Genomic DNA, 18,891 nt, shown 5'->3' on the forward strand with positions numbered 1-18,891 from the left:
CATTTGGTTTCACAGTCACTTTTATGTATAGTCAAGCTGTTGCTAGACATCTTGGCATAGGAAAGGCTTCCAGAAATTTATTGGCCACTGTGCCGCCTCACCCAGCCATTGTCAAATAAAGATGAAAGGCCAAAGATTATATCCCAAAATGAATATGTCCTTTGGTTCCCAGCACTGGAAGTTTATGGATTGAAAGAAGAAAGTTTCAAAATATCTGGAGCCAAAAGCTCCAGTCAATGAAAATTTCCCTTTCAGTTCCTGGCTTCAGAATTTCTGCTTCTAAGTAAGCTTTTTACTTTCATGTAAGCCCATCCATGTGTTGAAGAGTATGTTAGTTAATTTAACATTTTTCTGTACTTTTTAGTAATCTAATTTCAAAGGATATGTAGTCCACAATGTTACTGAAATGGAATTTCTTTATGTTCTACATGACTAATTCATACTCTTCCTCTGGATCTTGGGTTGCCTGATTCTTCTATCTTAATTTTATCTTCCATTATACTCTCTGATAGTGCTTTGTGGTTTTCACCATAGAAATCAATATTATATATAGTTGTATACTTACTTTCTGTCACTCTCTTAGACATTAAATATGCCAAAGACAAGAAGCACAACTATTTTTATACGTCAACTATTCAGTAAAATTTTTTTAAGTTTATTTATTTATTTTGAGAGAGTGAGAGAGGACACATTAGTGGAGGTGGGGCAAAGAGAGGGAGAGACAGAATCCCAAGCAGGCTCCATGCTTTCAGCGCATGGAGCTGAAACATGAGGCTCAAAATCATGAACTGTGAGATCGTGACCTGAGCCAATGTGAAGAGTCAAACGCTTAACTGACTGAGCCATCCAGGAGCCCAACTCTTCAGTAAATATTAAATAAAAGAATAAAATGAAATTTAGAAGCTAAATTATACAGTTGCTTAAAACAAGTAGTTTAAGAACTGTCCTAAGGTGTTGCTAACAAGATATGCAGATTATTTTATTACAGTACCCTGATAAATCCAAAATATATTTTTCTTGATATCTTTTTTGGAAGAACTAAGAATATGTTAGGCAATTAACTTCAATATCTTTTTTTTTAAGGGAACTTCTAATATAGAACCCTAGTTTGGAAAGGAATAGGAGGTAAAAAGTGTTATAGACTCTGAGTTCTTATGTCTTCTCTTTCTCTTGAGAGCCCAGCTATCCTGTCACTCCATTCCTGTTCTTCTAGCTCACATGCCTCTACCAGTCTTTCATCTTAAGTCATTGTTCCTACCATGTGACGTAACTGAGAGCAGTGAGTTCTTCTAAGCAATTTTGCCTTAAGAATAGATGAATCCCCTTTAGTTTGGTTAAGATTGTTACATTTTTCAAAAAGAGTGTTGTGAAGAAAATAAAAGGTCATGGGATGTTAACACCCCAGGATGGGAAAAAGCGAAAGAAGAATAATTATTCAGCATGCAGATCCTTATTCTGCAATAATTCAGGTACAGCCATGGATGGTCTTGGTGAGAAAGCTGCCTAGGGAATCCTACTTAAAATTCCCCCGTATTGTTTATTCTCTGGATACTTCCCCTTGCCTCATTACGTCTCGATAGAAAAAGAGGGCAGACAGCTGAACTGTTGGGTAACTAGACTTATGTGGGCTTCAAGGGATGATGGATAGACTGATAACTGAGGAGGGAGAAACCTATAAGGCAGCAGTAGAAGACAAGACAAGAAAAGTGGGCAAATCATGGAAGTGAGAATGTGAGAAGTGTGTATACATAGGGGAGTATATATGTGTATGTGTTTTGGGAGTAATCAAATACAGTTGGATTTGTAAAGGGCTAAATTATAGATAACTTTCAGGGACAAGCATTTGTAGAGAGGTTATTTCCAACTTTGCATGTGTTTAATAGAATTATTTTGAAACTAAAGCTTTTCCTAGTCATTTCAGTGTAAGTTTGGAATCATTCCATTCATTTCACACTGAAGTATTGAGGGGTTGTCCCATTTTTGGAGTTTTTTAAGGATATTTTCAGCGATCATCAGTTTGCATTTGCGCTTATATGGGTTGGGGAATTTGTGCCCAATGCTGTTTCACAGTCACTATGTTGGGAGCCAGGATACGGTTTTAACACTCTTGACTTGAATGAAGCTTCAGCTCCTCTTTCTCAAATTTGGGTTAAAGTGCAAGTCAACAGACTTTGGGTGGTCTCACCTTCACCCCTCAGAGAAGCAAATCCACATGACCAAACTCCTTCACAATTTGGCAAGACAGTAGTCTTCTCTCATGAGACACCCAAGACAAGAATAGCAAGGACATTGGAGGTCAGTCCTGAGGTAGGTTGCCAGAGCTTATGTGGGGGAAATTTGTCCAAAACTTGCTTTCACTCTCTCCAGCCTTAACTCATGCTCCTAGTTGTTTCCCTTTTATAAAAATGAAAAATTATGAAATTTTCCATTGAGGTCTCGGAGGAAAATAGAAGAATAAAATAAGGATGCCAAAGAGTTTTAGAAATGTCAGCAAGGAAAAGAGCAAGCAGTACCACATCTTCATGTAGTGGTGGCCATGTTGGGACTTTTCCTCTCTGCCATTGTCATTGCTGGGCACTCTTGATAGGGGAAGATCTTTGCTGTTATTAAACTTTTGAAGGAAAAAGAGGATAGCACTCATCTAAAATACATGCTTTCTAAAACTCCATTTCTTGGACAGTTCTTCAGATCATTTCCATTCATGCTCAGAATTTCTATGACATAATACCTCAGTGTTTTCAAAGAAATTAACCTCTGTGCTTGAGCTTTATCTGTTTTCTATTATAGCCTGTATAGCCTTCAAGTTCCCACAAGTGCCATCCCGTGTGTGTGTGTGTGTGTGCGTGTGTGTGTGTGTGTGTGTGTGTGTGTGTCTGGGTGTTTGTGTCTCTATGTGAGTGTGTGTGTGTGAGAGAGAGAGAAATTCTCTTGCATTTGTCAGCTTTCAGTCTCATGTCAGGGAACAAACCTACTGGAAACATCCTGTATGATTTATTCTCCTTTTCTTTCCTGTAGAACATGTAGTATTTATCTAGTTGGGAAGATTTTAAATGTGTTAGAACACAAAACTGTAAATAATCAAAAAAGAATTATATGTCATGCTCACCTGCCAGGCCTAGTGCTTGGCTGGCTAGTGAACTTTTCCACCTTCCAGGTGCACACCCCGATGTGATACATACCTCATTCATTGGTTTTTCATAGATGTCCTCCTGCCAAGGGGCAGATTTTGCTTGAAAAGCATCTCGCTGGAGAGCCTCTAACACCTTTTTTGGAGTGACAAACCCATACTGAGCTTCCAGCAAAGCCAAGTCCATTTTTTCAGCCTTTAAAATGCCTATGACTTCATCTCGAGCCTGTAGGAACAAAAGGCATTTCAGAAAGCTTGCTTTATCTACCAGCAGTCTCTGAAAGTGATCTCTTGTGAGAATTGAGTGCTTTTTTCTTCTATTTCAAATATAAACAAATCATATTTGTTTATATTGCCTTTTACAAAAGGTAGCAAAACTATGTCCCTTCATCCTTCTTATAATCTAATTACACGTTAATAATATTTGAAAAGTGATCACTGTGCAACATGGGGGAGACTCAACATTTTTTACTGTTTGACAAGCAGATAACATGATACTCTTTCTATGGGCTGACATGTAACATTTTCAAGGGTAAGAAATAAGATTCTCCTATATGTATAGTAGCTGTTTTTAATTTTTTATGCAGGTTAATAATGCTAGGGCAAGTCTAGGAGCCAGTTCACATGGGGTATAAAAGTGCCTTTTGTTATTTAAAGCAATCCAGAAGTCGTCTGGTATTATTCATACATGCCTGTGCACTGAAGCTCATGAGCAGCACGGACAAAGGATGTGATCTTTCACGTGTTGCTTGCCAATTGCATGTCATAATGAGAGCCCTTTTACGTAGGATTAATTGCCCTTCCAGTTGGCAGAAGAGAATTATGTGTATGTGTACTTTCTTTCATGTACATACAGGTATGAACCACAGATCATCTATTTCTGTGGCAGCATACACACCAAATTCACAAGCAGCCTTCTCCTTGAATGTAGGGATAATTGTAAGCCAGCTGACCTGTAGTTCTCCTTCCAGAATGCTCAGAAGAAATAATAGATCATCTCTTGAGAGGTCCTCTCCTTGGTGACCGATACCACCGTGTGACTTAGGACAGGGAAGAATTGCCTCCGACTCACTGGTGGGGTCTTTGTCTTGCTGTCTCTGCTTCATATCCTCAGGCCCTTGGAAACCATGGCCTTTACTATGTCTTGGAAACTGCTTTGGGGCTGAGCCCTCTGTGTCACTGCTTCTGGAACGCATTCTTTAAAGCCTGAAAAGAAGGAAAACAATTTGTAACTCCTAATGGAAGTGGAGTTTTAATAAGGGCACCTATTACTGCTTTAACAGGTCTGCACTCTTGCTCTATTTACCTCAGCCAAAGACTTGATCTTTCTGAAGTCTACAGCAGAGAATGGCATTAGCAGATTCATAAATCACAGTTTTATTTACACTTCTGTTTTTAAAATCAACATTTTAAAAAGGTGTTCTGCTTTGATTAAGGCCACTTATGTCCATGGGTAAACAGACTATATTTGAACTTCATCCACCAAGTATTTCATCTCCGGGATCCAGGTCATGCCTCTAACCACAGCCCAAGTGTTTACTGGAGTTAAGATGTACTTAGCACAATTGTAAAATAGTAAATTTGCTAATTGTTCTAAGTTTCTGCAGATTCACATTATAGTATTTCCTTTGGAAGCTTTAAAAATTTTTGAAATTTCTTAATCTTTGGTGCTTTAAGATAGAAGCATCAGAATTACTGCTAGAAAATACTTTGGGTTACATTGTTTTGACAAGGAAGTCCAATATTAAAGGAATGAAGCCTTGGTCTCTGGCTGTATCCCTGACATTCTGCTAAAATCCCAGATCTATCCTTGGATACGTCAAGGATTTGTTGTTAGGACACTTATCTCCAAAACAAGAGACAATGCTGCCTATAGTAGTTGGCCACTATGGAAAATATAAAATAAATGCATATTTGAGGGACACATTAGCTCACATCTGATTATATTATTATCCAAATTATAATAGCAAGAAAAATTGTTCCAGCTTTGAGGTTTTTAATGAAAAGACAGTTTGCATTTTTTTCAGTTTTAGAAAAAATGCTACAGTGAATATTACATTTTTTTTCCTGTGTACATTTCTCCTTTAGGGTATAGGAGTGGGATTTTGGGGGTGCACAGTGTATGTTCTCTCTACATTTAGTCGAATTTATCAATTTTTAAATTAATTTTTTTTCCTTATAATTTGCATTAGACACCAAAACTTGATCAGTGACAGTAGAAAAGAGTGTGAAGACCGTGGACTCTGGGACCACACTGCCTGAGTTCAAATCCCTACTCCATTATTTGTTGGCTGTAAAACTTTGGGGAAGTTACTTAATACCTCTGTGCCTCACTTTTATCATCTGTAGAATGACAATGATAGAATGTTTGTAACCTAAAGTTGCTGTGAGGGTTACATGTCCGCACACATCAGATGTTTGCAACATGCCTGGTAGAAAATTGGCACTCTAAATAAACATTAGCTTTTATTATTAATATTATTATTAACTTTATTTTTATTTCCCCAAATTGTACAGTGAGTCTATATGCCTTTATAGTTAGGAAAAAATTTCAAGAAGAAAAGCAAGTATATTTGATTATCTCTGTCATCTAATGAGGTGTGAGGTATGAATACAGAAGGGGGAAGAAAAGATTACAAGAATAGCTTTGTGTCTTTGCTGGGTGCTCTGTTTAAGAAATAATTCTCGGGGGTGGGGGGCGCCTGGGTGGCTCAGTCAGTTAAACGTCTGACTTTGGCTCAGGTCATGATCTCACAGCTTGTGGGTTTGAGCCCTACGTCAGGCTCTGTGCTGACAGCTCAGAGCCTGGAGCCTGCTTCGGATTCTGTGTCTCCCTGTCTCTCTGCTCCTCTCCTGCTCACACTCTGTCTGTCTCTCAAAAAATAAATAAACATTAAAAAAAAAAAAAAAAAAGAAATCTCCAGATGCCTGGGTGACTTTGTCAGTTAAGCGTCCTACTTCAGCGCAGCTCAGCTCAGCTCAGCTCATGATATCAGTTTGTGAGTCCGAGCCCTGCATCAGGTTCTGCTAACAGCTGGAAGCCTGGAGCCTGCTTCCGATTCTGTGTCTCCCTCGCTCTCTGCCCCTCCCCCACTTGCACTCTGTCTCTCTTTCTCTTTCAAAAATAAACAAATATTAAAAAAAAATATATTAAAAATTTAGGGGAGCCTGGGTGGCTTAGTCAGTTGGGTGCCTGACTTCAGCTCAGGTCATTATCTCGAGGTCTGTGAGTTGGAGCCCCACGTCGGGCTCTGTGCTGACAGCTCAAAACCTGGAGCCTGCTTCGGATTCTGTGTCTCCCTCTCTCTCTGCCCCTTCCCCTCTTGCACTCTGTTTCTTTCTCTGTCTCAAAAATAAAATAAACATTAAAAATTAAAAGAAAAGAAAAATAATTCTCACCAGCCTCAATTTGCTGGCGCCACTTGAGAGACCTGAGTGTCAGAATAGTTTAGAAACCTTGAGGACTTCAGAGCCAGCCAGCTAGGCCTTGTTCATCCCTCATCCATCCTTCAACAAGCATTTACTGAAAGTGTGTCATGCGCTTTGTTGGTTATTTATGGTGTGGCTTTCTTGCTTCCCTTAATACAAATGATACACTTTTACTTAAAAGTTTATAGAAATAGTTCCTAAAACCGGGATCATGAGAAGTGCACTGAACAAGAAGTTAAATGAAAAGAATTATTTCATGAGGCACCCAGATGGCTCAGTTGGTTAAGCATCTGATTCTTGATGTTGGCTCGGGTCATGATCTCACCACTTGTGGGTTTGAACCCTGTGTTGGGCTCTAGCACTGGCAGCACAGAGCCTGCTTGACATTCTCTTTTTCTCCATCTCTCTCTGCCCTTTCCCCACTCACACTCTCCCTCTCTCTCTCAAAATAAATAAACATTTTTTTAAAAAGAAAAGAATTTATTCACAAATCACCTGTGGGACTTAGTTAAAACATTGACCCTCTGTAAGCCCAGTGTCCTTATTTGTGAAGTGAGGGAGATGGGGAGGTGATCTCTATGACCCCTTTCCCCTATAGTATATAACAATTCTTGCCAGTGTGCCTTTCTTCTAGCATAGGCTATCAGTAGTATATTTAGAAGAGACAGATTTGTGGATCTGCGTCTTACAGAAATCCACAGAAATCTAAATGCTACAGGGGATGATAATTTCCAAAAGAAAGAGATTACAGTTAGAAGACAGTCCTTAAGGAAATAATCCCAGTAAGAATTTTCAGCTGAGAATTTGTTTTTTAAGCCTCCCCATAACAATCAAGCTATAAAAGCTGAACTTGAAGGTGTTTATTGTCTTACGTGTTTATTATTTATATAATAAATATACATATTTATATGTTTATATATATATTATATATATAATATATGTATTATATATATTATATTGTTAATATATATGATATATAATATATATTATATTGTTAATATATATGATATATATATTATGTGTTATATATATTATATATATGTAATATATATAATATGTATACATATTATACATATATATACATATTATTATATGTTTTGTCAGCAGTAGGCCAAAGTCAGCTGATAACTAGTGAAACACTTTGCTTCGAAGTTGCAGTTTGAAACATTCACTTTCAAATTTTTACGAGTCACATAATGTGTTTTCTCTACAAGTTATCATTCTCACTTCCCTCTATCACACATTCACTCTATTAGACATTGGAAATTGAAAGATGGTGGTGGTGGTAATGATGATAGCTAATACTTATTGAACACTTACTACATGCCAGGTATTCTTCTAAGCATTTTACATAACTCATTCAGTTCTTGCAGCAACTCTATGGAGTAGGTAAGATTCTTCTCTCCATTTATGGTAAAGAAATGGAGGCACAGCTAACTTACTGAAGGTTGCACAGCTAGTACCTGGCAGAACTGCGATTTGAATCCAGGCAACCTGGCTGCAGAACCTGTACTCATAAAATTCATGCCATAATGCCATTATGCTGTACTGCCAAAGGCAAACAGTTACAGATACTTTGTGGAATGAATATAGACACCCTATCTGAAACATACTTATAGCCTTGCTAAGTAATTACAGTACAGATGAACAATCATCTGGGGTAGTAGTAACCACAGATTCTTCCCTAGATAGCCAAGAAAGAATTCATTTATTTGAGAAAAGCAAAGCATAGAGAAGTATATTTTTGTGTAGGGATGGAAGGTTGAGGTTCTGTGGGAGATATGACTGTGGAAAACCCCATTATATGTATGTGTTTATAAATAATGTATATACATTAGCATAGTATGTGCTATGTACCTTATGAAAACTGGTATATAATGTACCTTTTGAAAACATTCAAAAATAAAAATGAAAAGTATCAGTTAAAAATTATATATCTAATTATTTTCTCTTACCTCATTGAGTTGTCTTAAACATCCCAGGAGAACCCTTGCTCTGGCCTATAGGAATAATGGAAGGTTCTTAACATAGACTAGATCTATTTAAAACAAATAAATATTGTACTGGCTTCAACAGCACATGCACTAAAAAATTGATAAAATAGATAATTAAGTGCCACTTTATTTATAGATTTACTCACACATGAAGGACAGGACCATCCATGTCTTCTGTCCAATATTATTAATCTCCATTGGCATCTCCCATGGGGTATCTGACCTGGTGCTTCATACATAATGGGTATTCCACAAGGTGACTGGTTTGCTTCTTCCACTTTGTGGCCTACCCCAAAACTTAGCGGCTAAACAACAATAGTTCAAAATTCTGTGGGTCATTCTGTGGCTTAAGTCATCTTGCAGCTCAACTGGGCTTGGATGGTCTAAGATGACCTTATTCACATATCTGTCTGTCAGCCAGTTGGGCTAGTAGACCTCAGCTGGATCATCTTATCTCTACTCCTGCTCCACTGGGCTCTCAAGCTCTGGTAGGCTAGACCAGATTTCTCCACATGGTGGTCTCAGGGCAGCATTCCAAAAGTATGAGAGCTGAAACTTTAAGGTCTCGTTTTTATTGGTGAGACAGCATCACAAAGGCCAGCCCCAATTTAAGAAGTGGAGTAGTAGATTTCACCTCTTGATGGTTGCAGCTGTAAGGTTACATTGCAGAGGAATGGGAAAAGTAAACTACAGCCATGTTTTAAAAACTGTAGGTCTACAACACTTACAGATCCAGATTTTTGAGAAAATTGAATAAATGTCTAGTTTTAAAGAAGTAAAATCTATTTAGTTCTTTTAGTTTCTCAGAAGCTAAGGTTTTGTGGAGGTTTTGGGTTTGTTTGTTTGTTTGTTTGTTTGTTTGTTTTTTAATTATTTTTATGATGCGTTCCTGTGCTTTCTCTTACCCACATATTCATATGTGGAACAATAGCCTATTGATAAGCATCAACTTGTATTCTGCTGCTAATCAGTAAGGATTTCTCCAGATTTTATCCAAGGTATGCCTTCCAGAATTCCACTATAGAAGTTTCTATAATCGCATTTTATGCTTAGCATAAGCTTAAGCAATGCTTAGCAGAGTAGTTTGCTAACCATTGCTCATGAGTACCCTTTGAGTTTAAGGCAAGCCAAGCTGCTGCAGAAAACTTGATTAAAAGTTTGTACACATCCCAGCTTCCCTTGCCTCACTTTTAAGGTGAGTTAAGTGAAATCTGCCAGGAGACCACAAATCCTTTGGCAGTGATGACATTTATAAGTGATAAACATGAAATGACCTGAAATATATTGACACTTTGTTTATTCTTTTTAAAGTGATTAGGGTTTTTCAAAAACTGCTAATCCTCTTTGGGGGCCGGAGCTGGTAGCATCAGTGTTCTTGATGGCACACACATTGCATTTGTGAACAGACCCATCATGAGCAGACTTCTGGTCTACTGAGGTGTTATATGTCTCCGCATGTTTACAGTGGTGGAGTTTCCTTGCCCTTCTGCCAACAACCACAAAATGATCAGTAATGAGAAGTAATTAAGTATCAAGAGGAAGAAAACAAAGACATGAATTTCATGATACTTCATGCTTTGTATTATCAGTGACTTCATTGTTTCTCTTGGCAAAATTTTAATGCATCTGTGCTTGGCCCAGGGGTGTGTACTGAGGAAAAGAAAAATTTTGTAATAGCAACAGTGGTTTGGGATTTTCAGGTTAAAAAAAAAAAAAAAAAACCGAATGGAAAGTTGCTTTTGTTTATACCAAATAATGATGCCTTACTCTTTTCATAAAGTGCTGGCAGTGACCTAATGCCTGATGGTTTTGCAAGGAGAAATCCTGCTTAGTTGCCAGTTTAACACAGCCCAATGCATTGTTATCTGTGATTATCATAGCTGTAGAATGGCAGCCCTCAGGAGTGTAAGAGAGTGATAGACTGGGATTCAGGAAACCTGGCTTCCGATCTCAGCTCTATTTTAAATAACCAGATTCTGGGTTGTCACTTATAAAGTGAAGACATTGGGATAGGTTGGCCCTAAGAGGTCATTCAGGATGCAACAAGGACCAGGGATTCTTTTCCTTGACTTCTATCCTGTTCCTCACCCCCTAACAGATCCCCTGACAGCAGGATTTGGGCCTGAGACTAGATGATCTCTGAGGTCCTGGGGCTTCCCACTTTAGAATTATGTGATTCTCTGTTGTCTTGTATCTATGGATACAAATACAGTTCATTTGGCCCTGAGAAGCAGATTCTGTTTTGTTTTCCTGTGTGGTGACCTCGGTCAGTTTTTCTTGGGTTTAAGCTGGTTGAAATCATGGTGGGTCTTGGTAAAGATGTGTCCTTGCAGGAGAAGGACAAGTAAAGAATTTGCAGCTATTTACTTAATTTAAAGAAATGGATAAATATAAATAGTGACCTATTCAATCTACCACCTCCCTTCAACACACACAAACTTCTAGTCAACTCCTTACTATACTATATAAGTTACATTTTCTTAATCATTCTTTATTAATTTTATATATCAAAAGTTGCATACAATACATACTTGGGTGCTGTTTGGATAGTTTAGTCTCCATGTACCTGTTTATTTTCTTGTCTGAATGTTGGAGAAGAGGATATTTAACTTGTATACAGGAACCTGGAAAAGCCTCAATAAAAGAAATTGTTTTTGGTCTTGATCACTTACTATATTGAATTAGCTGAGCAAAACTCCGATTTAGGGAAGAAAATATTAGTAATAGTTGTAGCTTACATTTATTCCATACTTAACAAATATAGGCCTGTTCTAAATGCTTTCCTTTGATCAACTCATTTAATGTTCACAAAACTGTTATTCATCCCCATTTTGCAGAGAAGGAAACTGAGGCTTGTAGCTGTTTAGTAACTTGCTGAAGGTCATACTACTAGCAAGTAGTACATCCCAACTTGGGCAGCCTGGATCCAAAGTGTCCAGCACATTACTATGCTATATCTACTTAGGATCTTATAAGAAAGCATACATAGTAAAGGAAAAATCCTAGTTCAACATTAAGTTATTCACAAACATTTATGAACTCCTGCTATCCAGGTATTGTGCTAGGTGATTTGTTCTAGCTTATTTTTAGGCTTGGGTGTGGCATAGGCATAGCATAATAAAAGGATTATGAGATTGTGCAGTTAGATCTGGGCTTAAATCACAGCTCCAGTATGTTAGCTCTGTGGCTGTGGACCACACATAGTTACTAAATCTCCCTGAGCCTTCAAATGTAAAATGAAAGTAATGGTACCTGGTAATAGATTTATTGTTCATGCTTTGTGAGCAAAGGCCCCCTGTTTATGTCTGTATCCCCAGTGCCCAACAGATTTGGGCATCAGCAAGGATTCACTGATTGATCAAATCATGAAATCCTCAGCAGAGCTGGTTGGCTCTGAGTAGGAACTACTTCATTGTAAAGATGATTCATCTGGCTAGAAATTTAGAAGAATGGTATCAGGTGTACCTCATTTTATTGCATTTCATTTATTATGCTTTGCAGATACTGCGCTCTTTACAAATTCAAGGTTGTGGCAGATCTGTCAAGAAAGTCTGTCAGCACCATTTTTCCAACAGCGCTCCTCACTTTATGTCTCTTGGTCACATTTTGGTAATTCTTGCAATATTTCAGGACTTTTCATTAGTATTATATTGTTATGGTGACCTGTAGTCAGTGCTATTACTCCTGTAATTATTTTGGGTAGCACTAACTGGACCCATTTAAGACAACAAACTTAATCAGTAAATGTTTTGTGTGCCCTAACTGCTCCGCTGACCAACCATTTGTCTGTATCTCTCCCTGTCCTCAGGCCTCCCTATTCCCAGAGGCACAATATTAAAACTAATCCAGTCAGTAACCCTACAGTGGCCTCTGAGTGTTCAAGTGAGAGGAAGAGTTGCACATATCTCAGTAAAAATGATTAAGCTTAGTGAGGAAGGCATGTCAAAAGCTGAAAGGCTGAAAGCTAGACCCCTATACCAAACAGCCAAGTTGTGAAAGCAAAAGAAAAGTTCGTGAAGGAAATTTAATGTGTCATATTGAACACAAGAATGGTAAGAAAGCAAAACAGCCTTATTGCTGATATGGAGAAAGTTTTAGTGGTCTAGATAGATGGTCACATCAGCCACACCCTTCCCTTATGCCAAAGCATTATCCAGAGAAAGGCCCTAACTTGCTTCATTTGTATAAAGACTGAGAGAGCTGAGGAAGCTGCAGAACAAAAATTGGAAGCTAGCAGAGGTTGGTTCATAAGATTTAAGGAAAGAAGGCATCTCTGTATGGTAAAAGTGCAAGGTGCAACAGCAAGTGCTGATGTAGAAGCTGCAGCAAGTTCTCCAGAGGATCTAGCCAAGATCGCTAATGAAGGTGAATACACTAAACAACAGATTTGCAGTGGAGATGAAACAGCCTTCTATTGGCAGAAGATGCCATCTAGGGCTTTCATAGGTGGGGAGGAGAAGTCGGTGCCTGATTCTAAAGCTTCAGAGGGCAACCTGACTCTCCTGTTAGGGCTAATGCAGCTGGTGACTTTAAGTTGAAGTCAGTGCTCATTTACCATTCCAGAAATTCCTGGGACCCTTAAGAATTATGCTACAAATGCAACAAGAAAGCCTGGATGATAGCACATCTGTTGACAACATGGTTTACTGAATACTTTAAGCCCACTGTTGAGACCTACTGCTTATAAAAAAAGATTCCTTTCAAAATATAACTTCTCATTGACAATGTACCTGGTCATCCAAGAGCTCTGATGGAGATATGTAATGAGATGATCATTGCTTTCATGCTTGCTAACACGGCATCCATTCTGCAGCCCATGGATCAAAGAGTAATTTTGACTTTCAAATCTTATTAAGATACAGATTTTATAAGGCTTTAGCTGCCATATTTAGTGATTCCACTGATGAATATGGGCAAAGTACATTGAAACCTTCTGAAAAGGTTTCTAGACACCATTAAGAACATTCATCATTGGGGCACCTGAGTGGCTCAGTCAGTTAAGCGTCGACTTTTGCTCAGCTCATGATCTCATGGTTCATGGTTTCGAGCCCCGCGTCGGGCTCTGTGCTGACAGCTCAGAGCCTGGAGCCTGCTTCAGATTTTGTGTCTCCCTCTGTCTCTGCCTCTCTTTCTCTCCCTCTCTCTCTCTCTCTCTCACTTTTCAGAAATAAATAAACATTAAAAAAATTTAAAAAAAGAACATTCATGATTGATGAGAAGAGGTCGTCAACATTAACAAGAGTTTGGAAGAAGTTGATTACAACCCTCATGGATGACTTTGAGAGGTTTGAGACTTTAGTAGTGAAAGTAACTGCAGATGTGGTAGAAATAAGCAAGAGAAGTAGAATTAGAAGTGGAGCCTGAAGATGTGACTGAATTGCTGCAACCTCATGAAAAAACTTTAACTGCAGACAAGTTGCTTCTTATAGATAATCAAAGAAAGTGGTTTCTAGAGATAAAACCTACCCCTGGTGAAGATGGTGTGAAGATTGTTGAAATGACAACAAAGGATTTAGAATATTTCATAAACTTAGTTGATAAAGCAGTGGCTGGGTTTGAGAGGCTTGACTCCAATTTTGAAAGAAATTTTACTGTAAATGCTGTCAAACAGCATCACTTGCTACAGAGAATTCCTTTGTGAAAGGAAGAGTCCATCAATGTGATAACATTGTTGTCTTATTTTAAGAAATTGCCACAACCATCCTAGACTTCGGCAACCACCACACTGATCAGTCATCAGTCATCAACATCAAGGCAAGACCTCCTACCAGCAAAAAGATGACAATTTGTTTAAAGCTGACAGATATGGTTAGCCTTTTTTTTACCAATAAAGTATTTTTTAATTAAGGTATGTATGTTACTTTTTTAGACATAATGCTATTGCACAGTTAATAGACTATATACAATATAGGGGCACTTGGGTGGCTCAGTCACTTAAGTGTCCAACTCTTGATTTCAGCTTGGGTCATGATCTCATGGTTCATGGGATTGAGCCCTGAATCAGGCTCTGCGCCGACAACCCTGAAGCCTGCTTGGGATTCTCTCTCTCTCTACCCCTCCCCCCCTTGTGAACATGCACACACACTCTCTCTCGGGAAAAAAAAAAAAAAATAGACCACAGTATAGTATAATCCTAACTTTATATATACTGGGAAACCAAAAAATTTATTTTACTCACTTTATTGCAACATTCACTTCATTGGGATAGTCTGGAACTGAACCTGCAATATATCTGAAGTATGCCTGTACTGAGAAACTACTAATAGAAGTAGCTGGTATGTATAAACCTCTTACCATAGGCAAAGTGCTGTTTTAAGTGTTTTATATTATCTTATTTAATCTTAAAGAGTTTTAGCCCGAAGTAAAGACTGTTAAGAAAAGTCTTGGTAAAGATAAATTAAGGGTGGAGACTCTCATAGGAAATGTCAAAGACAAATGGCTATCAGTATCAGGGTAGTGCTGGTGCCTCTACAAAGTTCAGAGAGTGTGTGTGTATGTGCACACGCTGTGGGGAGAAGTGACTCTAGATCCCCAGGATTTATCAGAAACCTCCAGTTAGTATCACTGATCTTGAAAATATTTGATCATGTATACCCTGACCTTACCCCCACATACACACGTAAAATGAACTGAACATCCTCTACCCACCTCCTTTTTATTTGACAGCACATTTAACAATCATTAAAGCTGTTTTTATGTATGTGGCATTTTATACAGTGGTGTCATTTAAACTTGGTTTGGTAGGAAAATGGAGAGGTGAATTATTCTGATGGCGAGATGGCTGCACAATGCATAGGGAGTCTGTGCTGACTGTAGGATGCTCATCTCTAAGGGACAAAGCTGGCGGTGAGCCAGGGCCTAAAATTTGAATGTGTTTAACATCCCATACTTTGCTGAATTTAGGGAGCAGGCTGTCTGCTACCTTTACATTTCCACTTGGGTTTACCCATCTTTCTACATGGAACTATTAAGCTATAACTTAGTTCCCTCCAAGGGGAATGGAAAGAGATGTAGTAAGATTATGGGGTTCTCAGCAGAGCTGGTTGAGCCCTTAATATTAACTGTCTCATGGTAAATGTGATTCATCTATGAAAATACTGGCTATAAATAGATGTTAATAGTGCCCAGCAAAACAGCCAGGTTGTACTAGCATGGCCACATTAGGGAAAAAAATCTTGTTGAGGATTTTATTTGGTTTCTCTTAAAATAAAAAAATAAAAAATGTCTTTCCTTTTATTGCCCTAACCACCCACACTTGAAGACACTAAACTCAGCCAACTGCAGTAAAGCTATCTGATGACTAAAAAAAGACACACTGAAAACCAGATAACCTAATTTAGCATTGGCCACCTTTATTTTTTTTCTTCTATTTTCAGCAAAAATCATTGAAACATTTCCTTAATGGTATTTTTCCTTGTAGGGAGAGCATGGACAAGGCTTCAGAGAGGCGAATGAAAGTTGGAGGGGGTGGGAGGGAGGGTGTGCTTCAGGTTATATTCCTAACAATTCTGTGTCCTCAGAGAAAGTCAAAGGGACAGAAAGAGAAGAATCAAATGTAAGGTTTAGAAGGCAGTGTAGTAGTTATTTCATCCATCCCCCACAGGACCAGCAATCAGTGTTTTCTGTTACTCACTGTTCCGCTGTTAGAAAAAGTACTTCCTTGTGAGCTGAATTCAGCTCCCAGGAACTTCGTTCATTTATCCTGCTTCTTCTTCCAGAGCTAAATCAAATAAGGCTACTCTTTGAGCCACACTGTAGTCCTTCAGTGGGAAGGGCTCTATTCTTTATTCCAAATGAAACATTCTCAGCTTCCTCAGTGACTCCTCACACACATTTTGATTATACCTGTTTAGACCTGACTACTCTTCATTAGGCTAGGTTGCTTCTTTTTTTTTTTTTTTTTTTTTATTTATTTATTTATTTATTTTTTTAACATTTATTTATTTTTGAGACACAGAGAGACAGAGCATGAACAGGGGAGGGTAAGAGAGAGGGAGACACAGAATCTGAAACAGGCTCCAGGCTCTGAGCTGTCAGCACAGAGCCCGACGCGGGGCTCAAACTCACAGCCCTCACGGACCGCGAGATCATGACCTAAGCTGAAGTCGGCCGCTTAACCGACTGAGCCACCCAGGCACCCCTAGGCTAGGTTGCTTCTTAAAGAAATGCATGGAGTTGGGCATAATTTCCCAGATATTAAACACAACTAAAACAGTGAATTGGTGAAAGTATGTATTTAGGGAGGGTCTCAGTACTTCTTCTGATATTGGATTTCAGGTGGAATTTTAGGTATAGATCCAGAAATTTGATAGTAGACATTTAAGGAAGACTTATTCCCAGTTCAGCTTATCAGGTCGGTGCTTATAATGATACTTTCATATGTACGTCGCTTGATGCATCAGCAGATAGGTAATTGTTTGCCCTGTTTTTCAGGATGAGAAGTGTGAGATTCAGAAAGCTTGGATAACTTTGGCTAATAAACCTTGGACCAAAAATGATGAAAACGTAGGTGTTCTGACATTCTTTCTCTCTAGGCTCATGCTAGATTAATCCAAGCTCACATGTTTTTTTGTTTTGTTTTGTTTTGTTTTGTTTTTTAAGCTTGTATGTGTTCTTTGGTTGCCTGTCCACTAAGTGCTGTAGTCAGAGAAGCTGCCACACTGTAGATACAGAACAAACAGCCTGCCAATGAGGCCTAATAGAGCTGACTTACATCATGGCTTTTCTTAGCTATGTGTTCTGAAGAAAGGACAAAAAGAAATATAAAAATCTCCCAGAGTATAAATAGTTGATTTATCCAAATTTTCCATTACAAATCAGTGGCTCTTTAAAGATTCTTTTCTCATTTAAGGTTGACACAGGGCTGGGAATATTTTCCAGATCTTTGTGGAATAGAACAGAAAATTATTTTCATATAGTCCAAATTAGCTTTAAATGCATTTCTAAATGCCACTCTCACAGCACTAGGTCAGAGCTCTTCAAAATCATATGATTCTTTTAACAGTTTTCAAACTACATCACTTTTCATAGTTTTTCCAACTCTGCTCTCTGTTTTTTCTTAGAAGTATGATGATATTGAGCCAGTCATTTAACCTTTCTATTCTCTTTGAATTTTTGTCCCTTTGGCTCTTGGAACCAGTTTTGTCAGATCCCTTTATTCTGCAACTGAGGCCCAGGGAGGTTAACTGATGTGCCCATGGTCATGCCTACAGCCAGCACCAGAATCTAGATCTTGCCTACAGCCCTGTTGATGTTTCCTCAGCAACAGTGCATTTTCAGAGACCAACTCCTGTTTCTGGAAAGATACGAAACCTAAAAGATACAAATGCACCTTTGAGAGTACCCAAAGTCTCCCACAAATGTAATTTTTCTGGGCTTCTTCCTTACCCACTAGGTGATTGTAGGCCTGAGAATGCCTTTAGGCCTCCTCTTGGCCAGACCAACCCAGCACAATGAAGAGCTCAGAGGTGAGAAAGAGGTTCAGAGATCAAGGGTTCCCATCTGCAGATTTTAACATGACTTCTTTTCTTTCTGTTATCTAAGGACCTGTGACATAGCAACATTGTTACAGAGAAAATGTTGCAACTGGTAAAGTCCCTGGGCTGTACTGGACTTTGCAACCATTTTACTTCCCCTTTCCCAGCATTTCCCTGTGCTCAGTTTATCTTCCTATAACTGGGGCAAAGTTTAACTCCTTGCCTCCCAGGCATACATTTACAATTTCTCTTATTAGAGGAAAAGAAGGAAAATGACTTTTGTAAAACTCGAATTCTCTGCCAGATGATATGATTCACACTTTTTCTTATCTCTTTTTTAAAATTCAGACACATGGAGTTAGTATTATTCTCTTTATTTTACAGATTAAAAAAAAAAAAAGTGAGGTGTTGAGAAGCTCACAAGTCAGTGTGGTAAAAATGTAGGTTCAAGATTAAATACAAAATACCAATAAATAAATCATGTCCAATGTAGAAAGTGTTTGGGGAACATTTGAAAGGAAATGACTAACCTGCCACAGGAGCTAAGTAAAAGCACCTGAGAGAGAAGTTGGGCCTTGGAGGATCAGAGTGTCCAAGTCATATGTACAGTTTGAAGATAGATGAAAAACACAGCATGTGGCAAATACCAAATCATCATTATGGCTGAAGCCACAGAGGTGTTCGGTGGTTAAATTAAGATAGAAAGGTGAGCCATAGGCATGGATAAGGCTGCTCATCACAGGGCTGTTCATAATAATGAAGGTGAAACACCTAAGTATGTAACAAATAATGGGGAATAATTAAATAAATACATGGAATATGTAGTACTGGCCAGTTAGGCCAACAGCAAAAGTCAAGTTTTCAA

The 18,891-nt window shown here is 38.5% G+C and overlaps 2 protein-coding genes across 4 annotated transcripts in view; one reads left to right on the forward strand and one right to left on the reverse strand.

The window, feature by feature from the left end:
- Positions 1–18,891, forward strand: part of CMSS1 (cms1 ribosomal small subunit homolog) — a 383,687-nt gene that overhangs the window by 118,062 nt on the left and 246,734 nt on the right. The window lies entirely within an intron of this gene.
- Positions 1–18,891, reverse strand: part of FILIP1L (filamin A interacting protein 1 like) — a 305,075-nt gene that overhangs the window by 112,136 nt on the left and 174,048 nt on the right. The window contains exons 2-3 of the mRNA XM_060640834.3: positions 4,081–4,333; positions 3,180–3,353 (exon numbers count right to left, since the gene is read on the reverse strand). Coding sequence (XP_060496817.1) covers positions 3,180–3,353; positions 4,081–4,323 — 417 coding nt within the window. The 5' untranslated portion in view covers positions 4,324–4,333. The remainder of the gene's footprint in view (positions 1–3,179; positions 3,354–4,080; positions 4,334–18,891) is intronic.

This window comes from Panthera onca, chromosome C2, assembly GCF_046562875.1.
Source record: "Panthera onca isolate mPanOnc1 chromosome C2, mPanOnc1 haplotype 2, whole genome shotgun sequence".
Lineage (NCBI taxonomy): Eukaryota > Metazoa > Chordata > Mammalia > Carnivora > Felidae > Panthera > Panthera onca.